This window comes from Trichechus manatus, unplaced genomic scaffold, assembly GCF_000243295.1.
Source record: "Trichechus manatus latirostris isolate Lorelei unplaced genomic scaffold, TriManLat1.0 scaffold00021, whole genome shotgun sequence".
Taxonomy (NCBI): Eukaryota; Metazoa; Chordata; class Mammalia; order Sirenia; family Trichechidae; genus Trichechus; species Trichechus manatus.
In genome coordinates, this window is record NW_004443957.1 from 19,646,057 (window position 1) to 19,672,730 (window position 26,674).

The 26,674-nt window shown below is 39.2% G+C and overlaps 1 protein-coding gene and 1 pseudogene across 2 annotated transcripts in view; both read left to right on the forward strand.

The window, feature by feature from the left end:
• Positions 1-26,674, forward strand: part of RGSL1 (regulator of G protein signaling like 1) — an 80,460-nt gene that overhangs the window by 35,891 nt on the left and 17,895 nt on the right. The window contains exons 10-14 of the mRNA XM_004372955.1: positions 4,260-4,362; positions 14,456-14,649; positions 18,679-18,796; positions 19,642-19,756; positions 22,823-22,952. Of these exons, the coding sequence (XP_004373012.1) occupies positions 4,260-4,362; positions 14,456-14,649; positions 18,679-18,796; positions 19,642-19,756; positions 22,823-22,952 (660 nt within the window). The remainder of the gene's footprint in view (positions 1-4,259; positions 4,363-14,455; positions 14,650-18,678; positions 18,797-19,641; positions 19,757-22,822; positions 22,953-26,674) is intronic.
• LOC101358129 (60S ribosomal protein L12 pseudogene) lies at positions 2,126-2,745 on the forward strand (annotated as a pseudogene). Its single transcript, XR_001121467.2, has one exon. The product of XR_001121467.2 is annotated as a 60S ribosomal protein L12 pseudogene (transcript).

The window sequence follows — 26,674 nt, forward strand, 5'->3', positions numbered from 1 at the left end:
GAGTTAGAATTTTGTTCTACATCCTTCTCCAGCTCTGTCCAGAACCCTCTGTTGTGATCCTGGTCAGAGCAGTCAGTGGTGGTAGCCGGGCACTATCTAGCTGTACTGGACTCAGTCTGATGGAGGCCTTGGTAGCTGTAGTCTGTTAGTCCTTCGGACAGGATTTTTTTAATATAAAAGCTCATATCATCTTTGAATAGAGGTAATTTTACTTCTTCCTTTCCAGATTTATCTCCTTCTTTTTATTTTCTTGTCTGATTGCTCTGGCTAGGACTTCCAGTACAATATTACATAGAAGTGGCAAAAGCAGATCTTAGGGAGAAAGCTTTAAGTCTTTCACTATTTGTTAACACGTTAGCTGTGGTTTTCTCATAAATGGTCTTTAGTATGTTGAAGAAGTTTCCTTCTATTCCTACTCACTAACACTATTCTTTTTTGTTGTTGTTTTTTGTTTTTTGCTTTTGCTAGTTTATTTTCTTTTTTTATTTTTTTAATTTTAATTTTTATTGTTCTTTAGATGAAGTTTTACAGAGCACATTAGTTTCTCATTAAATAATTAATACACATATTGTTTCGTGACATTGGTTGCCAACCTCACAATGTGTCAACACTCTGCCCTTCTCCACCTTGGGTTCTCTGTTACCAGCTTTCCTGTACCCTCCTGCCTTCTCGTCCTTGCCCCTGGGCTAATGTGCCCATTTAGTCTCATTTTGTTTTATGGGCCTGTCTAATCTTTGGCTGAAGGGTGAACTGCAGGCGTGACTTCAGTACTGAGCTAAAGGAGTATCTGGGAGCCATACTCCCAGAGTTTCTGCAGTCTCTGTCAGATGAGTAAGTCTGGCCTTTTTTTTACGAGTTAGAATTTTGTTCTACATTTCTCTCCAGCTCTGTCTGGGACCTTCTATTGTGATTCCTCTCAGAGCAGTTTGCGGTGGTAGCCCAGCACCATCTAGTTGTGTTGGACTCAGTCTGGTGGAGGCTGTGGTACTTGTGGTCCATTAGTCCTTTGGACTAATCTTTTCCTGTGTCTTTGATTTTCTTCATTCTCCCTTGCTCCAGGGGAGTTGGAACCAGTGGAGTATCTTAGATGGCTGCTCACAAGCTTTTAAGACCCCCGATGCTACTCACCAAAGCAGGATGTAGAACATTTTCTTTGTAAACTATGTTATGCCAGTTGAGCTAGATGTCACCCGAGACCATGGTCCCCAGCCCTCAGCCCGGTAATTCGGTCCCTCATGGAGTTTGGATGTGCCTGTGAAGCTTCCATGACCTCACCTTGGTCAAGTTGTACTGACTTCCCCAGTATCGTGCGATGTCTTATCCTTCACCAAAGTTACCACTTCTCTATTGTTTAGTTAGTATTTTTCCCTCCCTACCCCTCCCCTCCCTCATAACCATCAAAGATTATTTCTTTCTGTGTGGAAACCTTTTCATGAGTTTTCATAATAGTGGTCTCATATAGTATTTGTCCTTTTGATTGACTTATTTCACTCAGCATAATGCCCTCCAGATTCATCCATGTTGTCCCTAACACTATTGTTATTTTTTGTTGCTATTGTTTATATCATGAAAGAGTGTTGGATTTTGTCAAATGGTTTTTCTTTGTCAATTTAGATAGTCACGTGTTTTTGTTTTTTGTTTTAGTTTTCCTTCATTCTAGTTGTGTTGTGTATCACATCGATTGATTTTCATATGTTGAGCCACCCTCCTATTCATGGGATTCAAAGTTAGTTATCATTCCCTTATTCCTTGAAGTTCTATTTGAAAGCCTGGCTTGTTCTTGGCTATCCCTGAATTTCAGTTTTTGTCCTCTCCTACCCTGTAACTCTGTCAAAAGCTCTGCTAAATTTCTCAGTAGCCATTTTCTTAATTATAAAATGCCTTGAGAGTAAAAGCAGTGCCAAAATCCAGTCATTTTCTAAAGGCTTATGGCTTTGTCTTCTGTCTCCAAGTTGCTTTAACATTGCAAATGTCTCCAGGGCGGATAAAATACTGGTGTCAGTTTACCTTTCTAGCTTTTTTTTTTTTTGCATCTTCTTTGTTTTCTTGACTTTATCTTTTTTGTTTTGTCTTAATTTCTTATAAGCTTACTTGTGAGTTTAAAAGTGTGTTATTTTTGCTTTCGGCTTTCGGCTCGGAGGAGGCCAAGGTGCAACTTTCTTCGGTCGTCCCGCATCTGGGTTCATCCGACACCAGCCGCCTCCGCCATGCCGCCCAAGTTCGACCGCAACGAGATCAAAGTCGTGTACCTGAGGTGCACCGGTGGGGAAGTCGGTGCCACCTTTGCTCTGGCCCCCAATAACGGCCCCCTGGGTCTGTCTCCAAAAAAAGTTGGTGATGACATTGCCAAGGCAACCGGTGGCTGGAAGGGTCTGAGGATTACAGTGAAGCTGACTATCCAGAACAGACAGGCCCAGATTGAAGTGGTGCCTTCTGCCTCTGCCCTGATCATCAAAGCCCTCAAGGAACCACCCAGAGACAGAAAGAAGAGGAAAAATATTAAGCACAGTGGAAATACCACTTTTGATGAGATTGTCGGCATTGCCCGTCAGATGCGACACCGATCTTTAGCTAAAGAACTCTCTGGAACTATTAAAGAGATCCTCGGGACTACTCAGTCTGTAGGCTGTAATGTTGTTGGCCGCCACCCTCATGACATCATAGACGACATCAACAGTGGTGCTGTGGAATGCCCAGCTAGCTAAGAACAAAAGAAAATATTTCAATAAAGGATCATTTGATAACAAAAAAAAAAAGTGTGTTATTTTTCTACCCAGCATTTCTAGGTGTTTTCTCTTGGAAGGTTTTTTTGTTTTTGTTTTTAATAATATCTAGTTTTCCAAGGAGCTCTGATGATGCAATGGTTAAGCATTTGGCTGCTAACCAAAAGGTTGGAGGTTCAAACCCACCAAAGACTCTGCAGGAGAAGAGACCTGGCAATCTTCTCCCATAAAGATTACAGCCTAAGAAACCCTGTGAGGCAGTTCTACTCTGTCCTAGAGAGTCGCCGTGCATCAGAATTGACTCAATGGCACACAACAACAACAACACCAGTCTTCCATAGTATGGGTTTTGTTTTTACACCTATTTAATTGTATTCGTTTAGAAAGAGTATATATTTCTATTGTAATGAATTCTTCTTGTATGCTGTTTGTCTCTGAAAGTTTTACTAAATCACACAAAAATTTCCTGTGATATTTTCTATTTAATAAACATTTTTAAAGCATTTCCTATATAAATAGGCCTTGTTGTAATTTCTGGGGGATTGTTATGAAAATTAGTAAGACCCCATCCCTGCCTTTAATGAGTTTACAGTCTGTTTTTTTTTTTCCTACAACAATAACCTTTTCTAATACTGAGATCCTCATAATCTATTATTTCTCGATGATAATGTTTTAATATTTTTTTGAATAATGATTTCTAAAAGACAATAGGGAACCAGAACACTAACTCTGGATTATGTGTGGTGTGATAGAATAAACACTCAACATTTCAGAAGCTTTCTGTGGAAGTAGTATCCTTAGGAAAAAGAATGGTTTCAATTAAAGCAAGAAGGTGGAAGGAACGCTTGAAAAAGAGGACAAGAATATGGGAGAGTTTGCTGATCAAAGGAGCCTGGGTGGCGCAAGCAGTTTACAATTGGCTCCTAACCTAAAGGTTGGCAGTTGAAACCCACACAGCAGCTCTATGGAAGAAACGGTGGTGAACTGCTTCCATAAAGAGTACAGCCAAGAAAACCCTATGGAGCAGTTCTACTTTATAACACGTGGGGTCACCATGAGTCAGAATCTACTCAATGGCAATGGGTTTGGTTTTGGTTTTTGCTTATTACAGAGCAAGGGTTCCAGAGGGGAAGTGGAAGTGTTTAGGATAATAGCAGTGGTGTCAATGGAGACAGAATCTCATGCAGTTGATGGTCCAGTACAACTGGCTGGTTGGGGGAGGGATGACCCTTGGTGCTGACTAATGTAATAATGAAGAGAAATATACTTAACTTTGTCTCAGCAGTTTCTCTGAGGAAAGTGCCCTAGACCTAGTGCTAATAAACTTAGATAACATAGCCTGGACTGCTGTTAGTCTCAGAGGTGGAAATCATTCTTAGTCCTTGTTCTCAGCAATAACGGCCTGATGTGGCAGCAGTTGCAGGGACTGCAGTTTTTCCAACTGTACCTAATGTCTGGTAAATGTCCTTGCTACTTTGGTCCTTCTTATTCTCTGCAATGTTCCTTATAACATCATGTTCTCCAACTTTTCATCAGATTTTACAGTGGAAATTGTCAAGGAGCCAAGGATTGTATCAACCACACACAGGAAATTGTCCTTTAAAAGGACAAATGTAAGGAAACCCTCAATGAGACCCAGGTAAGATACAGGATCTGGTTACACCTTCCTCTCCAAGCACAAGCTCCCCCTTTAATTTCAACATGTCTAATGATGAACTTATCTTTCTCTGAGTAGGTTTCCAGACCTTTTTTCATCTACCACACATATATTATATTTTTATGCAAATAACATGTGCATTATATGTTTTTGCCAACGGTGCCCTCCCCTCCGTGCACTATTTTTGTAAGTGTGCTATGCCAATTTTTTTTTAGCATGTTGCTGTAAAAAAATTAGCATAGTGCACTATGAAAATACCTCTGGGGCTGGGGCGGCGGGAGGGGGAGTGCGGGGGGTGGGGGGAACCTATTGGCGAAAAAGTGTATAACATGCTCATTTGTGTAAAACTATGGTATGCGTAGCCTCACTTTGTACTTTAAATCTTTATTTTCTAAAATTGGCATCATGCAATATATATTAGACAATAATTTTTTTAACAAACTATCATGGAAATCTTTTTGTGTCAATATGTCTATATCTACCTCTTTTCATAGTATTGATGAATCATGATTTATTTAACTATACCCTTTCAATGAACATTTACATTGTCTTTAATTTTTCATTGCTATAAATATTACCACAATAAGCATCCTAGTACAAGCATCCTTGTCTCTTTGTGTTTTTCTGGATTATTTATGTAGTCCTATAGTAGCCTCCTAACTGGTTCCTTACTTCCTGTCTCTTTCCCTTATCATCAATTGTAGAGTCAGCCTTTGGTAAGGTCCCACTACTAGGCGAATTCTGTGGACTTGTCTTCCAGGAGTGCTCATCCTCTCTTTTTCCTACTTGTTGTTGTGGTTGTTATGTGCCATTGAGTTGGTTCCTACTCATAGCAACTCTGCTTATAACATAATGAAACACTGCCTCGTCCTGCGCCATCCTCGCAATTGTTGCCATGCTTGAGACCATCGTTGCAGCCACTGTGTCAATCCATCTCATTGACGGTCTCCCTCTTTTTTGCTGACCCTCTTGGTAGATCTCTTCCAGTCAGTTGACCAGGTACCTGTCTTGCAAATTTCTTGACATAGTTGGGTGAGCACCTCCAGCACTGCATCCCTTTGGCAAAACATCTCTGTTGGAATTTGATAAATTCCTGGAGACTTGCTTTTTTGCCAATGCCTTCAGTGCAGCTTGGACTTCTTCCTTCACTACCATCAGTTCTTGATCATATGCTACCTCCTGAAATGATTGAATGTCGACCAATTGTTTTTGGTACAGTGATTCTGTGTATTCTTTCCACCTTCTTTTGATGCTTCCTGCATCCTTCAATATTTTGCCCACAGAATCCTTCAATATTGCAACTAGAGGCTTGAATTTTTTCTTCAGTTCTCTCAGCTTGAAAAATGCCTAGTGTGTTCTTTCCCTGGAGTTTTCTAACTTCTGGTCTTTGCACATTTCATTATAATTCTTTACTTGTCTTCTCTACCACCCTTTAAAATGGTCTGTTCAGCTCTCTTCATTTTTTTCTTCCATTCGCTTTGGCTGCTTTACATTCAAGAGCAGGTTTCAGAGTCTCTTCTGACATCCATTTTGGTCTTTTCTTTATTTCCTACTTTTTTTAATGACCTTTTGCTTTCTTCATGTATGATGTCCTTGATGTCATTCCACAACTCGTCTGGTCTTTGGTCATTAGTGTTCATGTGTCAAATCTATTCTTCAGATGGTCTCTAGATTCAGGTGGGATATACTCAAGGTTGTACTTCGGCTCTTGTCTCAGTTATTTAGTGTTGCTATAACAGAAATACCACAAGTGGATGGCTTCAACAAAGAGAAATTTATTCTCTCGCACTCTAGGAGACTATTGTTGTTTGTTGTTGTTAGATGCCGTCGAGTCGGTTCCAACTCATAGCGACCCTATATACAAAAGAACAAACCACCGCCCCATCCTGTACCATCTTCACAATCGTTGTTAGGCTCGAGCCATCGTTACAGCCTCTGTGTTAATCCGTCTCGTTGCGGGTCTTCCTCTTTTTCGTTGACCCTCTACTTTACCAAGCCTTCTAGGAGGCTAGAAGCCTGACTTCAGGGTGTCAGCTACAGCGGAAGGCTTTCTCTCTCTGTTAGCTATGGAGGAAGGCCCTTGTTATCAATCTTTGCCTGGACTGGGAGTTCTCAGCACAGGGACCCTGAATTCAAAGGACACCCTATTCTCCTAGCTCTTGTTTCTTGGTGGTATGAGGTCCCCAAGTCTCTCTGCTCGCTTCTTTCTTTTGTATCTCAAGAGATTGGCTTAAGACACAATCTAATTTTGTAGATTGAGTCCTGCCTCATTAACATAGCTGCCACTAATTCCATCTCATTAACATCATAGAGATAGGACTTACAACACATAGAAAAATCACATCACATGGCAAAGTGGTGGACAATCACACAATACTGGGAATCATGGCCTAACCAAATTGATACAGATATTTTTGGGGGACACAATTCAATCCATGACAGCTCTCATGGACTTGTTTTAATTTTCTTCAGTTTCAACTTGAACTTGCATGTGAGCAATTGATGATCTGTTCCACAGTCTGCCCCTGGCCTTATTCTGACTGATGAGACTGAGCTTCTCCATGGTCTGTTTCCACAGATGTAGTCAATTTGATTGCTGTGTATTCCATCCTTTGAGGTCCTGTCTCTAGCCATCATTCAACGTAATAAACAGTTACTGATCATACCCTGTGTCCCAGACACTCTGTGGATGCTAATGTACAAAAATAATAATAATCCCTGTCCTTAATCGAATACATGACTAAATACAATGCAAGGCAGATCTTAAAATGTTATGATAAAATATTAGCTAATTGTTATGGGAGAATAGTAGAAGGAAAAAGAAATTTTGAATGAAGATCAGGAAAAGTTAGAGCATCAGAAGAGGCCCTGAACTGAACTGCATGTAGGAATTCAATTGCAAAAAAATTGGAGCATTTTGTGGGTAGGTATAAATTTTCCAAGCTGAAGGAACTACACAAAGATATAAAATTATGTACGTGAAAGTAATATTAAAATATTTTTTAAAATAGTTCAGTGGTGTTAAGTATAGAATGCATGGGGTGAAGGGATATAAAGCATAAGGTTAAAAAGTTGGATTGAGACCAAATAACTGAAAGAAGTTCTTGAGTGAATTACTAGGGAATTTGTATTGAATCAGTGGCAGTGGGGATACACTGGGGTTTGTTGGAGCACAGAGTGGCAGGATTAAATTATATGGATTTGAAAAACATTACTCTGGTAGCAATAGAGATGATATTATAGGGAATCAGAGACCTAGAGACTGAAGGTAGAAATAATAGAAGGTTGTTGAAGTTATTCAGGCAAGTAATGCTAAAGGCCTGAAGTAAACAGTAGAAGTGGAAATGGAGGATACAGCTTTAAAAACACTAAAGAATCAGACTTCTGGAATGGTGACATTAGAATCTTGCAAATCTTCTCACCAGAAAAGCAATGATAAAACTGGCAAAAACAATTTCAGAATTCTGGAAATTAACCAAAGGTATATAAAAAACTTTAAAAGCATGTGTTTAAGAAAACTACCAAAAGTAAGAAAAGTGGTGTTTGTGGCATTTTAACTTGTGGCTGCTCCCATCATCACATATGCTTGATAGCCATGAGGACCAATAGCCTTACTGCCACCAGAAGGGGATGGCTTGATTTGGAGCTCCACAGAAAAGATTGTGACCAGGAACATTGTTGAAAACAATAGCAGTCTTGGTGGCAAATAATCGGGGAAGGGACGGTAGTGATACTACTTGGGGCAAGCAATAAAACAGCCAAAAATGTAAAAGATCTGGATAACAAAACAGTTACAGGGAGTTTTGATGAGGCTGTGCATATGCTTAAGAGAGATTGAAGAGGGACTCAGTTGTCTACTCATCCCTGACTAATCAGGAGGCACTGTGCAAACAGAAATGAAAGATAGGATAGACCTGTAAACTGAATGAACTTGGAATGTATGCCCTAACCCAAACACAGATTCCCTTGACAAAGGATGGAGGCCTTATCAGTTTAAGATCTTTAAAAAAACCTCTGCTTAATCACTGACTGACCATCAAGATATAATGACCTGGACTGACATCTAGGAAACTAGAATTTAATTAAATTAAAAAATTCAAAATAAAAGTGAGCAGATACTTCAGTGACCATACACTGCAGGAGAGACATGCTGTACAGAGCATTTCAGTTAACAGAAAGCAAAACAAACAAACCAATAGCAATAACCTTTGGTGGGCAGGAGGTGGGGCATGGGGATCAGCTTTAGAATTGCTTCAATATATTATCCAAAATGTTCAGTTTTAAACAAACAAACAAACAAAAACCATGAGACATGCAAAAAAAGCAGGTAATATGGCCCATACACAGGGGAAAAAAGTAGTCAATGGATACTATCTCTGAGGTGATCCAGATGTTGGACTTACCAGACAAAAATTTCAAAGCAATATGTTCAAAGAACTAAAGGAAAGCATGTTTAAAGAATTATAGGAAAGTATGATGACAAATAGAAAATATCAATATTGAGATAGAAATTGTAAAATAGAACCAGGTAAAAATTCTGTAGTTAAAAAGTACACTAACTGAAATTGAAATTCACTAGAGAGGCTCAACAGCAGATTTGAGCTGGCGTAAGAAAGTATCAGTTAACTTAATATTAGCTCAACAGAGGCTATTCAGCCTGAAGAACAGAAAAAAAAATTAAAAAAGAAGAAGAATGAAGAAAAAGAAACAGAACCTCAGAGACCTGAGGGACATCAAGCATACAACATGTAAGTAATGAGAGTCCCAGAAGTGGAGAAGAAAGAAAGAAAGGGGCAAAAATTATTTTCCATATAATGATGGAATATGTTCCAAATTTGTTGAAGAATACTAATCTATACACACAAGAAGCTTAATGAACTCTAAGCAGGATAAATTCAAAGAGATCCACACCTAGCCACATCATAGTTAAACGGTTGAAAGACAAAGACGAAGAGAAAATTTCAAATGCAGCAAGAGAAACATGACTCATCATGTACAGGAGAACCACAACAAGACAGCTTACTTCACATCAGAAAGAAAGACCGAAGGCAGTGGGATGACATATTCAAATTAAACCCAAAGGAAGCAGAAGGAAGTAAATAATAAAAATTAGTGTAAATCAATAAAATAAGAAAAAGAACGATAGACAAAACTAAGGCAAGCAAGTTGGTTCTTTGTAAAGATCAACAAAATTGATAAGCCATTAGATATACTAAGAAAAATAAGTGAGAAGACACTGACCTCCAAACTCAGTATTAAAAATTATAAAGATTGTAAGGAAACATGAGGAACAACTTTATGCCTGCAAATTAGACAACTTAGGTGAAATGGACAAATTTCTAGAAATACCCAAATTACTGAAACTGGCTTGAAAAGAAAGAGAAAATCTGAATAAACCTGTAACAAGAAAAGAAATTCAATTAGTAATTAAAAATATTCCCACATAGAAAAGCCCAGACCCAGATGACTTTAGTGGAGAATTCTATTAAATAGCTAAAAAGAAATAATACTAATAGTCCATGAACTCCTCAAGGAAATAGAGGAAGAAGGAACACTTCCCAACTTATTCTGTGAGGCTAGTATTATTCTGATATCACAGCCAGACAAGGATATCCAATAGACTTCAGAAATACAGATGCAAAAATCCTTAACAAAATATTAGTAGACCAAATCCAGAAACATATAAGAAGGATTGTATACCATGACCAAGGGGGATTTATCCCTAGAACGCAAGGTTGGTTTAATATCCAGTAATCAATTAATGGGGACTTCCTGGTTGGTGAAAGACATCAATGCATGTGGGAGGGTAGCACTTCCCATTTTAAGATTTAGAAGTTCTGTGATGGAACCCTTCCTGACCTTGCCCTATGTGTCTCTTCGTTTGCATCATTTTTGCTATAATAAAACTGTAATCATATCTCCATGTGAGGCAAAGGTATCTACAAAACTATGGATGATATAACAACTTCATTTGAAATTAAAGAGCATTCTGATACTGAGGTACAGAAAAAATTGAATACCAACTCTGGAAGAATGGCAAGAAAGTAGGTGAACTACAAAATTGTATTTCATCAAGAACAAGGATATCAACTATTAAAGAAACATTAGATACTTTTCTTAACTACAAGAGTGGACTCAGGGTATCTTTTTCCTCTTTGTGGAAAAGCATTTGAAATGAGATGGTAGGCAGATTAGGGACGCAGTGTAGTGGTGCAGAAATAAGTGAACTTGGGATACAGGAATTTTTACAGAGCAGAATCTCACTTAGTCAGAAGAATCAATCACCAAAATTTCTGGAGCCGAAATATTTGAATTTTTCAGGAAACATTGCATTATGCTGCGCAGCATGTTTAATCTTCCCAGAGCAAATAATGGCCCATTTAACCAGATCTGGGATAGAGGAGCATTAAAACCCCAAACCAAACCCATTGCTGTCTAATTGATTCCAACTCATAGCGACCCTATAGGACAGAGTAGAAAGAAGAGTATTAGTTGCAATTAATCTAGATGATCAAGAACGCTATGTGATATAGTGCTATCCCTAATTAGAAAAGGGTTTCACTACCTCATGCCTGTTCTTTTCTTATGATCCACTAAACATGCAGGCCCATCATTTTATGTTCCAGATGCTGAAATTAAAAGATTGTTTGGTACAAAATGCAGTATTTATTGTCTTGAGAAGGTTGATGTTTTTAAAGAATGACATAAAAGTTGGGGAATTGACTACATTTTTAAAGAGTTGTATCTATTTACAGAAAAGTAAATAAGACATAAATAAAATTGAGTAACATCAATATGCTTTTGAGTTTTTAAGAACTGAAAATTATGCTAAGGCTTGAAAATATAATGACTCTTTGTAAAAAGGTTTACAAACCATATCACAGATGTGTATATAACTTTTCTGGAAAAAATATACTAGAATGTTAAAGTGGCTACCTTTTGAGAGAGGAGTGTGATCAAAGGTGGAAGTGGACTTACGGATTCTAAGAAATTTTTATAGTCAGCATGTATTTCTTGTATAATTAAAAATAAAAGAGAAATAAAAACCTGAGATTCTTTATAAAATTTAGAACTATTAAATCAATGTAACACTTTAATAAGGTACAAGGTAAAAGAAAGTGGTCTAATAAATTATATAAAATACTAGCTTTTACTGTGAAGACTTATACTTAAATCTCAGCACCCCTTTTCACATTCTGTCACCTTATATAATAATTTTATATGTAGCACAATCAAGAAACAAAAAATTTTGATTAAATGAACCAACCTATATAGAACAATGTATTTTCCCCCAATGTAAAAATTTTTTTAAAGTAAAAAAAAATCAAGTAATGTAATATACCATATTAATAGAATAAGTGGGGGACAGTCACATGGTATTCTCCACTGGTGTAGAAAAAGCGTTTTACAAAATCTAAGCCCCGTTCAAGATAATAACTCTCAATAAACTTGGAATAGAAGAGAACCATCTCATACTGATAAAGGACACCTATGAAAAATCTGTAGCTAACATCATTACTTAATGGTATGAGACTAAATTATTTTTCCCGAAGATAAACAACAAGGCATGGATGTCTGGTCTTGCTACTTCTATTCAGCATTGTACTAGACAGTCTAGCCAGCACAATCAGGAAAAAACAATCCAGATTGGAAAGGCAGAAGTAAAATTGTCTTTATTCACAGACAAAGCGATCCTGTATGTAGCAAACCCTAAGGAATCCACAAGAGAACCTATTAGATCTAAAAAAAAAAAAAAAGTTCAGCAAGGTCACAGGATACAAGATAGATATACTAGGAATTAACCAAACCAATCAAACCTGTTGCCGTTGAGTCGATCCCAACTCATAGCAACCCTATAGGACAGAGCAGAACTGCCCCATAGGGTTTCCAAAGAGCAGCTGGTGGATTTGAACTGCTGACCTTTTGGTTAGCAGCCAAGCTCTTAATCACTGTGCCACCAGGGCTCCAATAATAAGAATTATCAATCCAAAACTAAAATTAAGAAAATAATTGCATTCACAAAATCATCAGAGAGAATAAAATACTTAGAATAAATTTAACAAGCGCAAGATTTCTACACTAAAAACTCCAAAACATTGCTGAGGGAAATTAAAGAGCATCTAAATAAATGAGAGGCAGTCCATGTTTATGGATTAGAAGACTCAATAATGTTAAAGTAGCATTTCTCCTGAAATTGATCAACAGATTCAACACAATATCAAAATTCCAGCAAGATTTTTTTTTCAGAAATTGACTAGCTGACCCTAAAATGTATAATGGAAATGCAAAGGACTCAGAGTAGCCAAACAATTTTGACAGGAAGTACAACGTGGGAAGACTTTCACTTCCTTACTTCAAAACATATTAAAAACTACAGTAATTGAGACAGTGTGGTACCAGCATAAGCATAGACACACAGATCAATGGAGTAGAATTAAATGTCCAGAAATAAATTCTTATATTTCTTGTCAATTGATTTTCCACAGAGATGCCAAGCAATTCAAAGGGGCAAAGGATAGTCTTTTCAACAAATGGTACGGGGACAACTGAATACCCACATATAAAAAATTAACACAAAAATTAACTCAAAATAGATTAAAAACTTAAATGTAATAGCTAAAGCTATAAAAGTTTTAAATAAAAACAGGAAAAAATCTTCATGGCCTTAGGTTAGGCAAGGATTTCTTAATTAATATAGACTGGGAGAAAATACTTTAAAATATTTGATAAAGTATTTGTTTCCAATAATGAAATATTGTTTCAATAATGAAAGTTTCAATAGCCCAATTTAAAAATGGGCAAATGATTTGAATAGACAATTTACCAAAGAAGATATACACGTGGCTATTATTCACATGAAAAGATGCTCAACATCACTAGTCATTAGGGAAATATAAATTAAAACCACAATGAGATACCTCTTCACATCTACTGGATGTCTACGATAAAAAAGACAATGACAGATGTTAGCAAGGATGTAGAGAAACCTCATACATTGCTTGTGTGAATGTGAAACAGTGCAGCCGCTTTGGAAAACAATTTGGAAGTTTCTTAAAAAGTTAAACATAAATTTACCACAGAACATGCCAATTCCACTCCTAAGTGTCTACCCAAGAGAAATGAAAGCATACGTCCACACAAAGACTTGCATGCAAATGTTTACAGTAGCATTATTCTCTGAAATAGGTAAATAAATGAGGAAGAACAAGTTGTCAATTGCAGTCATGTGTGGAGAAGTGTAAATAACAACTATGACCTAAAGATGAGGTTCAATAGGCAGTTGAAATTTGGAAATGGAGCTCGAGGGAGAGATTTGGAACTAGATAATAGAGTTTCACCAGCCTTCCTCATATCAATGAAAAGTGGAACCACAGAGGAGGCAGAGATTACCCAAGGAAAAGCCATAAGGCAAAAAAAGAGAGAGAATTAAGGATGTAATATTAGAAGCACCTATATTTAAGGAAAGGAGCTCTGGTGGCACAATGGTTAAGCTCAGCTGCTAAATGATATCTTGGAGATTTCTCAGGAGTAAAGACCTGGCGATCAGCTCCCATAAAGACTATAGCCTAGAAAACCTTATGGGGCAGTTCTATTCTGTCACAAGGGGTCACTATGAGTCAAAAATTGACTCTATGGCACCTAACAACAACAACATATTTAAGGAACAGTGGAAGAAGAAATTAGCAGCAGAAATTTAGAAATATTGATCAATAACTGTCAGATCAGCCATGCTTTGCCTCACACAAATGGCTACCAGTGAGGGATTTTGTTTTCTATCCACAATGTAAAAAAGAGAGTTCCTTTGAAAAAAAAAAATTATCCCCTTTAAAACACATCCCCTCTCTGCTCTTCCACTGATGTTGTCAAATAACTAGACCAAGCTTAGGAAGGGTACATAGATGTTCAAGTTTACCTCTAACGAAACTGGCAAATTAACTTACTCATCTACTATGCCCTTCACCCATGGCTATTGGCCCTGTAGCCTGGGAGATGCCCTTCCCGTTTCCTAATCAGGACAGAATCCCGGGTCACAGTCCTTTTCTCTCCACCAAAATGATGCTTTTTTGTTTGCCAGAAACTTGACAGAAGTCCTCCTAAATACACACCACTTGGACTACTTCAAGGAGTTCCTCAAAGAACGGAAGGCTGACATCCCACTGCAATTCCTGGTAGCCATACAGAAGATAAGTGTTGAGACTAATGAAAAGCTTTACAAGTCTCTCCTTGAAAATGTAATGAAGACTTTCTTCCACGGCAAAGTCTCTGCTGGTATGCATCCCCTTCGCCATTTCCTTCTTCCTTCAGTGCCTTAGGAGAGTAGTTTGAGAAAGAGCCTGTTTTATGTGAGCATCATGAGGGTGCAGAACAGTGCAGAGGCCATGTGGGGCAGAACTGAGAAACAAAGATTAAAAGGAACAGTGAAAGCAGGCAACGGCAGCATTAATAAATCCAAAGTAGTAACACCAGTAGAAGTCAAGGACAAGATACCTGCACATATATCATTTAATTTTTTTTAAACTTTTTATTGTGGTGAAACATATATAACAAAACATTTCAACATTTTTTATGTGTATAATGAATGATTCTCATTAAATTTTATTTAACCTTAAAATAATCTTGTAAGGTAGGAATAGATGGCTTCATTGTACCAGTGAGGAAGGCGAAACACAGAGAAGTGAAATAACTTGTGCAATTGGTGGGGCTTGAATTCAAACTCAAGTCTTTTGACCCTCAAATCAACTAGGCTGAAGCTAGATATAAAAAGCAAAATTAGAATATTCACTACACATGGGTTGTGAACAGAGTTGTAACGGGAAGGAGAATGGTCTGCTTGAAAATCTTTGTTTCATGAATTTTGTCTTGTTTTCTAGTTGTCTAGGGTGGGAGGCCACCACTAGTCTGTCAGTTTGTTGTACTGTGGTGACTTTCATGTTGCTGTGATGCTGGAAACTATGCCACTGGTATTTCAAATACTAGCAGGATCACCTGTGGTGGACAGGTTTCAGCGGAGCTTCCAGTCTAAGACAAACTAGGAAGAAGGATATGGCAGTATACTTCTGAAAAAATTGGCCAGTGAAAACCTTATGAATAGTAGCAGAACAGTATCCAATATAGTACCAGAAGATGAGCCCCTGGGGTTGGAAGGCACTCAAAATACAACTGGGGAAGAGCTGCCTCCTCAAAGCAGAGTCGATCTTAATGTTGAGGATGGAGTCAAGCTATCAGGACCTTCATTTGCTGATGTGGCATGACTTAAAATGGGAAGAAACTGCTGCAAACATCCATTAATAATTGGAACATGGAATGTACAAAGAATGAATCTAGAAAAATTGGAAGTCATCAAAAATGAAATGGATAGCATAAAGATTGATATTCTAGGCATTAGTGAGCTGAAATAGACTGGTATTGGCCATTTTGAATCACACAATCATATGGTCAACTGTGCCCAGAATGACAGATTGAAGAAGAATGGCATCACATTCATCATCAAAAAGAAAATTTCAAAATCTATCATGAAATACAATGCTGTCAGTGATAGGATAATATCCATCCAAGGAAGACCAGTTAATACGACTATTATTGAAATTTATGCACCAAAAACTAATGCTGAAGATGAAGAAATTGAAAATTTTTACCAACTTCTGCAGTCTGAAATTGATCAAACATGCAATCAAGATGCATTGATAATAACTGGTGATTGGAATGCAAAAGTTGGAAACAAAGAAGAAGCATCAGTAGTTGGAAAATATGGCCTTGGTGATAGAAACAACACCAGAGATCGCATGACAGAATTTTGCAAGACCAACAACTTATTCATTGCAAATACCTTTTTTTCAACAACATAAATGGCGGCTATACACATGGACCTCGCCAGATGGAATAACAGGAATCAAATCGACTACATCTGTGGAAAGAGATGATGGAGAAGCTCACTATCATCAGTCAGAACAAGGCCAGTGGCCGACTGCAGAACAGACCATCTGTTGCTCATATGCAAGTGTCTTAGTAATCTAGTGCTGCTATAACAGAAAGAAGTCCAAGCTGCCCTGGAGGCATTGGTGAAAAACAAGGCTCCAGGAATTGACAGAATACCAACTGAGATGTTTCACCAAACAGATGCAGTGCTGGAGGTGCTCACTCATCTATGCCAAGAAATTTGGAGGACAGCTACTTGGCCAACTGACTGGAAGAGATCCATATTTGTGCCCATTCCTAAGAAAGGTGATCCAACAGAATGCAGAAATTATCGAACACTATCATTAATATCACATGCGAGTAAAATTTTGCTGAAGATAATTCAAAAGCGGTTGCAGCAGTACATCAACAGGGAGCTGCCAGAAGTTCAAACCAGATTCAGAAGAGGATTCATCTGGACTGCTGTTGTCAGATGGATCTTGGCTGAAAGCAGAGGATACCAGAAAGATGTTTATCTGGGTTTTATTGACTATGGAAAGGCATTTGACTGTGTGGATCATAACAAATTATGGATACTATTGCAAAGAATGGGAATTCCAAAACACTTAATTGTGCTCATGAGGAACCTGTACATAGACCAAGAGGCAGTGGTTCAAACAGAGCAGGGAGATCCTGCGTGGTTTAAAGTCAGGAAAGGTGTGTGTCAGGGTTATATCCTTTCATCATACTTATTCAATCTGTATGCTGAAGAAATAATCCAAGAAGCTGGATTATATGAAGAAGAATGTGGCATCAGGATTGGAGGAAGACTCATTAACAACCTGCGATATGCATATGACACAACCTTGCTTGCTGAAAGTGAAGAGGACTTGAAGCACCTACTGAAGAAGATCGAAGACTGCAGCCTTCAGTATGAATTGCACCTCAACATAAAGAAAACAAAAATCCTGACAACTGGACCAATAAGTAGCATCATGATAAATGGAGAAAAGATTGAATTTGTCAAGGATTTCATTTTACTTAGATTCACAATCAATGCTCATGGAAGCAGCAGTCAAGAAATCAAACAACATATTGCATTGGCTAAATCTGCTGCAACAGATCTCTTTAAAGTGTTAAAAAGGCAAAGATGTCACTTTGAGGACTAAGGTACGCCTGACCCAAACCAACGTATTTCCAATCATCTCATATGCATGGGAAACTGAGCAATTAATAAAGAAGACTGAATACGAAAAGGGTGCCTTTGTATTATGGTGTTGGTGAAGAATATTGAATATATCATGGACTGTCAGAAGAATGAACAAATCTGTCTTGGAAGAAGTACAACCAGAATGCTTCTTAGAAGCAAGGATGGCAAGACTGTGTCTTACATACTTTGGACATGGTGTCAGGAGGCATCAGTCCCTCGAGAAGGACATCATGCTTAGTAAAGAACAGGGTCAGTGAAAAAGAAGAAGACCCTCAATGAGATGGATTGACACAGTGGCTGCAACAATGGGCTCAAGCATAACAATGATTGTGATGATGGTGCAGGACCGGGCAGTGTTTTGTTCTGTTGTACACAGGGCTGTTATGAGTCAGGACCAACTCTAGGGCACCTAACAACACAACAACAACAGGGTGGGAGGGACATTTGGCCCATTGAAATTTATTTTGCAAGTAATTCTACAGGGAAAAAGGGGATGAGCATGATCTTACCCTAGAAGTAAATAAATCTACAGCAACAGCAATGAGAATAGAGCCTCCTGTTTTGGCACAAATGAATAGATGTGAAGAAGAATAGCTTTTGGTGTGTTTATTAATTTGTTTTTTGCTATGGTAAACCAATATAAGGTTATACATTTTATGAAAATAGAAAAAAGAGGTAAAATTGGCAAATCTTTATTTGTAAGAAATATTTCTTCACTGAGTCCCTGGATGTTGAGTCCTGTACATCATTTTGAATGAGACTGAAGAGAAAAAGAAGTACCAGATCCTGTTGTTGCTAAATTTTCAAGTCCTATTATTTCATACAGCCACTTTAATCCTTATTCTTCTGCTTGCTCCCTATTTCCTACCATGCACTAAAAAGACAATTTCAAACCAGCTGCAGAAATGTGTCCTTTAAAAATGTCTTTCCACTTAAGCACTCAATGGACATGCTTAAGGGGACACATGGATCTAAACCATGTAAGTATTTACTTTACAAATACCCTTGCACATAAATTTTTAAATATGCTTTTGAGATTTTCAGTCAAACCGTCGTTAGGGTCGGGTAGGGGTTGTTCAGAACCCGGTCAGATTCTGAGGTAGATTCTAAGATGAAAACAAACAAAAACACTAGCTACCTCAGAAATGATAGACAAGAGGATGATTCTTTTCTCTGTCTTGCAATTTTTTTAGAAGAAATGCTGCAGTGCAATGCCCCTATTATCAAAGAAATTGCTCACATGCGTCAAATCAGCACAACCACGTTGTTAACGATCCAGGGCTACGTCATGAAGTCTCTAGAAGAGAAGTGGTGAGTATGCTCAGTGACAGCCATGACTCTTTCCGGAGCTGCTCATTGGCTCCTGAAAACCACACTGATCAAGGAGTATCAGAGTCCATTGTCAGAGCCACCCAACAAAAGAAAAAAGCCAAACTTATCTTGAAACCTCATACCAGCACACACGTACGCATACATGCATGCACATTTCTGTTTATTTGCCTTAACAAGGAACAACACAGTATTGATCAGGAAGGATAGGCTGATGTTAGCAAAGGATTTAAAGGGTAAGAAAAGTAATTTTGAGTGTCTCACCATTCACCTCTTCACATTTCTAACCCATTACCGTCGAGTTGTTCCAACTCATAGCGACCCTATATGACAGAATAGAACTGCCCCATAGGGTTTCCAATCTTTATAGGGAGTCCTGGTGGTCAGTGGTTAAGCACTCAGCTAACCGAAAGTTCAGTGGTTTGAACCTACCAGCTGTTCCATGGGAGAAAGATGTGGCAGTCTGCTTCCGTAAGGATTATAGCCTTGGAAACCCTTTGGGGCAGTTCTACTAGGTCCTATAGGATCACTATGTGTTGGAATCGACTAAAAGACAATGGGTTTGGTTTTTGGTTTTTTAATCTTTGTGGAAGCAGACTGCCACATCTTTTTCCCGCTGAGCAGCTGGTAGGTCTGAACTGCCTACCTTAGGGTTAGCAGCCAAGCGCTTAACCATTGTGCCACCAAGGCTCCTTTTTCACATTTCTACTTCCTCCAAAAGCTGACATAGTTTTGCTTTAACAAAAGCTGACATAGTTTTGCTTTAACTGGTATCTTTCAAATGTCAGAATTTGCCCTCTTTGATATCCTTGGTCCCCTGCTGGCAGGTTTAAAGATTACCAAGATTTGTTCCCATTGCGTCCTCCAGAGGTTGAAGTTGAAGAACAAATTTCCCCTAGGAAACCCTCAAAGACAGCAACAACTTACCTACAGGAGTCACAGGTCAGTGAGGAAGAAAGGGAGAAAAAGATATCGGGAACAAGAAAACCACTGCCTGTGTATTATCCTTACCACCCGTCTGTCAATTTGTCATACTGTAGTGGCTTGCATGTTGCTATGATGCTGGAAACTATGGTGGACAGGTTTTAGCAGAGCTTTCAAACTAAGACAGACTAGGAAGAAAGGCCTGACTATCTACTTCTGAAAATTAGCCAGTAAAAACCCTATGGATCACAACAGAATGTTGTTCGATATAGTGCTGGAAGATGAGCCCCCTAGATTGGAAGGCACTCAAAATACACAGTGGTCACGGCAATGGTCCCGCGCACACCAGTGATCATGAAGGTGGCGCAGGACTGTTGTTCATGGCGTCATCACGAGTTGCAGTGGACTCAATGGCAACTAACAACAGCATGCATTACTCACTGTACAGAAGACTTTTCACTGTTAGCCTATTGAATCACCACAATAATTACCCTTTGTGATAAGTTTGAAATCCCCATTTTACAACGGAGGCTCAGAGAAATTGTTACACTGGGAACTTAAGAGAGTCAGTCTCTTCTCTACCCATGAGTAGAACCAGGAGTCAAGCACGTGGAGATCAAAATGTCAGTTTCGTTACTGCTGAAAGCTAATTTAGAGAACATGGATCGTCCAAATGGGTTTGATAACCTTCTCTGCACCCATATTGGATTTACTTGCACACACAGTCACTGGCATAACTGAACAATTTAGGCCTCCCCTTACTGTATGACAAAGGGCCGACCTGAGCACAAGTCCTCTGCAGACAAGCAAATCCCAGAGAGAGAATGCAAAGGGCTGAGAACTGGGCATGCACATTTTCATCTTCCAAACTCATCAATAATCTAGCTCACTCTTTCTTTCATAAGAGGAGAGAAGAAGGGAAGAAAGAGGAGCTAGGAATATTAATCAGGAAAGTCTCTTCACAGGGTATAAGCAAAGAAGAATACATATCCCCCTTAAATAACCACTTGCTCAATGTGTTGTAGAGTTGGTTAGTGTAAGAAAAATTTGAGCCCAGCTCTGTCTGAGTCTATGTGAACATATCTCTGAAAATAATGCCTAAGCTCATTGATCCACTACTCCAGAAATATGACAATGTATTACTGCCCCCTTTCTCCACCACACTTCCTCCATACATAAAGCCACTCCGTATCAAGGTGTGATGAATGATCATATGTCGTTGTTACTGTTGTTAGTTACCATCGAGTTGATTCCAACTCATGGCAAACCCATGTGTGCAGAGCAGAGCGGCTCCATAGGGCTTTCACAGGGCTTTGAAATGGTTCAAAACGGTTCAGTCATGGCCGACAGACACAAGATCGGCATACACATTGCATAGCAACCAAAACTTGTGCCCATGGGACTTTATAATCAGTAGGAAACAGCACTGCCCCACTCAAAGACAGCGTGGCACACATTCAAAGAGGTGCAGTCAGCCGCCATGGGCAAGAGCTTTTGGTTGCTGTGCAATGCATATGCCGCCCTTGTTTCTGTCGGCCATGACTGAACTTTTGGAATCAGTTTGAAGCCCTGGGTTTTCAAGGCTGTGAACTTTTAGGAGCCAATCACCAGGCCTTTCTTCTGAGGTACCTCTGGGTGGGTTGGAACCACCAACCTTTAGGCTAGTAGTCAAGTGCTTAAATATTTGTGCCTCTCAGGGACTCCAAATGATCATACAGGGTATTGAAAAGAATACTATACTAGAACTAGGACACTTCATTTTAATTTCAGCTATGCCATTTGCTCAGTGACTTTAGATAAGCGAAGATCAAAGGAAACCGACATGTACCAAATGCCTACCCTTCGCCAAGCATTGCGTTAGGGTTTACATACATAACCTCTAACCCTCACCACAACACTGAAGACTACTGTTTCTATTTTACTCATGGAGACACCGAAACACAGATTAAGTAAACTGAACCAAATTACACAATTAGGGAGAAGCTAGACTCCAGACTCAAAGCTTCTGATCCCAAATCCAGTGCTTTTTCTACGTCACTACTGGCTCTCTAAAGCCGTGCTTAGATTCTGTTTCCCTTAGCAGAATGAGAGAACTGAACTAGATGCTCGAAATCTCATTACATTCTTTCTGGCTCTTAATATCAATTTTTTGAGGGGTAAATGAACTGGAGAATGGTCACTGGGCATCTGTCAAGAGACAGATGGAGAAACTTATAAAACGCTTTTGCGAGTGTGTGTGTGTGTCTTAGTTATCTAGTGCTGCTATGACAGAAATACCTCATGGATGGCTTTAACAAACAAATTTATTTTCTCACAGTTTAGGAGGCTAGAAGTCCAACTTCAGGGTGCCGGCTCTAGGGAAAGGCTGTCTCTCTCTGTAGGCTCCGGGGGAGGGTCCTTGTCTCTTCAGCTCCTGTTTCCTGGTTCCTTGGAGATCTCCATGTGGCTTGGCATCTATCTTTCCACTCTCTGCTTGTTGGATTGCTCAAAAGAGATCAACTCAAAACACACCGTACAGTAATCCTGCCTCATTAACATAACAAAGACAACCCATTCCCAAATGGGATTATAACCACAGGCATAGAGGTTAGGATTTACAACACATATTTTTAGGGGACACAATTCAATCCACAACAGTGTGTAAGTGTTTGCATGCAATTTTATTTTTCTTTTTTAAGTGCTTAGAGAAGATGTTACTTGTTTCCTTATTTCTTCAATATTTCAAAGTCTGCCTGAGCCATATTCCCTTCTTCTAAGTCACGTTGATCTCTTTACTTCCTGTTTGTAGCTCTCACACTCCGTCTGCCAATCATTACATCTCAAATCTTCCCCTTGAGAGACTGGTTGAAGGAACATGGGTAATGGCCCCATCCATGCCTGGTTGAAGTCAGATTCTTCCACCTGCCAGCTGCTTAAATCTGGGGCAGGTTATACAAACTCTCTGACCTGAGTTCCCTCCATAAATTAATCCTTTACAGAGGTGTTGTGAGGAATAAATGTAATGAATGTCAAATTTTGGCACACAGTAGACTCTCGGGAAAGAAGCTATACTAATGAATGTCATACCTCTCTCTCCTTCTCCAGAAGAGGGGCTGGCTGAAAATGATCAGCTTTATCAAGAGCTTTTGCAAGTACCGCAGATGTGTATTGGATCCCATTAAGCGCCAGGAATTTGAAGCCTATCTTCACATGGAACTGTACAATAACAAGGAAAGTAAGTCACTTTGCTGTTTACTCGTCTTCCTGGCTGATATTTCATCCATAAGGGTTAGCCCACATAAGAACTTGCAGAGCTTAGTACTTGGTGTAATGCTTCTATCAGCCTGAGGTCTAGCAAGAACCCCAGATACGAAGTGAAAAGCCAACCACAGGCCTGCTGAGAGAGGATGCGAGCTCACAGCTTCTGCTCAAAGAGCTGCAAGGTGGAGAATGCTTACTTAGTCCAAAACACTGCTAGAGCTTCTATGTTACAAAACTATTTCCTTATGTTGTTTAATTTGGTCCTTAGAACTTTAAATGTTTTACTCTGCTTATAAAATTAGTTTAAAAAAAACACACAAAAAGTTGTCTAGTCGATTCCAGTGGTGACCTATGTGTGTCAGAGTAGAACTATGCTCCATAGGGTCTTCAATCACTGATTTTTTTTAGAATTATATCACCAGGCCTTTCTTCTGAAATGCCTCTGGGTAGACTCAAACCTCTAACCTTTGGGTTAGTAGTCAAGCACTCCATAAGGAGTCCCTGGGTGTGCAAATGGTTAACACACTCAGCTGTTAACTGAATGGTTGGAGGTTCAAGTCCACCCAGAGGGTACCTCAAAAGCAAGCCTTGGCAATCTGCTTCTGAAAAATCAGCCATTAAAAACCCAATGGAGCACAGTTCTACTCTGATACACATAGGGTGGCCGTGACTTGGAATCAACTCAAGGGCGACTGGTTTGGTTAGAATACAGTGACCCTTAATTAATCCCAAAAGTATTTCCTTCAGTTCTACTAACAGTCTCTATGGTTCAGGGGTCCTGGAGCTCTTGACCTCATTATTAACACATATTTATGCCCTATTCTGTTTTCCTAAGTAAGTACATCAGCTAAGCTGGTTGTATAGTCATTAGAACCTTTTGACGTCTAGGGTCAGTCTCCATAATGATCACATGACTTCAATAGCAGTTCATTTATTCAACAGATATTTATAAATTACCTTCTGTGTGTTAGGCCCTGTGCTAGATTCAGAAGAAAAAGCAATGAACAAGATAGATATTGTCCCTGCTAGAGTCCCTGGGTGGTGCAAATGGTTAACACACTCAGCTGCTAATCAAAAGATTGGAAGTTGGAATCTACCTAGAGGCCCCTCACGGGAAAAGCCTGGCAATCTACTTCCAAAAAATCAGCCACTGAAAACCCTATGGAGCATAGTTCTACTCTGACATACACGGGGTCACCATGAGGTGGAATCAACTGACAGCAATTGGTTAGTGATGCATACATTTCAGAAGGGGACATAAGCAAAACAAGAATAACAAAATGTATTTAGTGTTAACTAGGGAGGAAGTACATAGTGCTGTGAGAATCCAGGGAGAATAAGAGCAGGCTACAGGATAATGGAAGGCCTCTTGGAGGAAGTAGCAACTAAACTGAATTCTGAAGGATGAGTGGGAGTAAATCAGAAAAAGGATGATGGAGAAGACTGTTCCAAGCCGAGGAAATAGCATGTACGAAGACCGAGAGATAAGGGAGAGAACAAAGCATTAGAAGAAGGGGATTAGTATTAGTTGGAAGTTAGGATAGGGACATTCCCTGATGTTCCGTGTCTTTAAAGCCATTGTTTCATGTATTTTGTCTAATTTTTTTGATTCAACTGGGAGGATAAATCTGGTTCCTGTTACTCCATCTTGAACAAAAGTGGAAGTCCTAAAAAAAGGTTTTAGCACAGGAATAACAAAATCCAATTTGTTTTAGAAAGATCATTGTGGGCTGTAGTGTATAGAGAATGTACTAGAAGGCAGCAAAGTTAAGTGTAGGGTGAAAGTCAAGTTTCGGGCTAGGGTGAGGCAAGTGAAGCAGGTAGGCACAAAAGTTAAGGAGGCACTGACTCTCAGTGCGTGCAAGTTCCAACCCTGCACTTGTACCACCTGGAGAGTGAGGGTCTCCTTAAACTTTGTGGCCTAGGTGCCACAGTCACCTAAATTTGGTCCTGGCCCTGAGTTAAGTGGTTTTACAATAAATTAAGTGAAAGATACTGGCGCTTTGAACTGATGTGGTTGCAAGAGAGACAGAGCGGGTACATTAGAAACATATTTAGAAAGTAGAATCAGTGGGATAAGATGGCTAATTGGATGTGGAAAGAGGAAGAGGCCAAATATGACTCCCAGATAGTAGTGTGCTGGAGCTGACTCACGCTGACTCAGGTAAAGACAATTGTAAAATACTCAGAATTCTGTGAGTCGTTGTTAAACCACTGGTAGCTTGAAATTGACCATGGTAGGGATTTTTACACTACAGAAATAGAGAAACATTACAAACCAGCCCCCCTCCTCACCATAGCACACCTTTGCTCCCAGGCTACTTGGGTGGATTTAGTACCCTCTTTTCCTAAAATCTCTGACCATTGTATCAGCTTCCACTCTTAGCCTGGCTTATTTTCTTTTTCCTTCAAACTCACAAACTCAAGTCTGAGAGAGAGATTGTAAAATAGTAAGGCAAGGACCTTATGGCTTATACAGATCTGTAACCCTAGTACCCAGCACAGTGTCTGGGACATAAGAGGTGCTAGGTATTTACTGAATAGTGTAGTTATCCTCCCATCCTATATGTAACACTACACTAAAAGGAATCATACTCATACCATAGGGAGCATCGTGCCTGCATCAGTTATTACTAAAACAGTACAGAATAAAGGATTTACAGTAAAAATAGTAAATTCTAGAGTTAGATTAGACAATTTTCTTAAACTTAGCAAGACAATTAATTTGAGTCAACCTGTCATATCCAGCCCCAAACTGTTCTCTTCTCAGCTCTGAATCCCTATGGATGGTGTCTTAGTCATCTGGTGCTGCTATAACAGAAATACCACAAGTGGTAGCTTCAACAAAGAGAAATTCATTCTCTCACAGTCTAGTAGGTTACAAGTCCAAATTCAGGGTGTCAGCTCCAGGCAAAGGCTTTCTCTCTCTGTCAGCTCTGGAGGAAGGTCCTTGTGATGCATCAGCCTTCCCTTGGTCTGGGAGCCTCTCAGCACAGGAACCTCAGGTCCAAAGGACACACTCTGCTCCCAGCACTGCTTTCTTGGTGGTATGAGGTTCCCAAGTGTCTCTGCTCGCTTCTCTCTTTTATATCTCAAAAGAGATAGGCTTAAGACGCTATCTAATCTTGTATACCTCATCCGTATAACTGCCGATAATCCATCTTATTAGATCATGATAGAGTTTACAACACATAAGGAAATCACGTCAGATTACAAAATGGTACACAATCATACAATCTAGGAATCATAACCCAGCCAAGTTGACAAATATTTTGGGGGGACAAACTTCAATCCATGACAGATGGTATTCTTTGGATATACCCTAGTCAAGAAATTTCCTAAAAGAAATGTCTTATTTCTGACATACAATCCAAGCCTTCTAGAACCTTCTCTGCTCTCCTTTACTCATTTTTGTCTCTTTTTTGTTCTTTACCTTCCTTCCCTCAGTTTCTTTAAAAATCTTCTTTACTCTTCATGTTTCAACTTTTTCTTAGTGTTGCGTTCCTATGTTACTCCTTAACTATTTCCCCAATAAACCTTGAATAGACATCTTCAGAACTACGCACTCCACTTCAAGGGTCACATCTGCATGTTCCGTTTTCACAGCCTCCACAGAAATGTCAGGGATTAGCATAACTACAGTGTGATTATATTTCTATTAGATAAGCACCGGGCAAATATCTTTCAGTGCTAAGG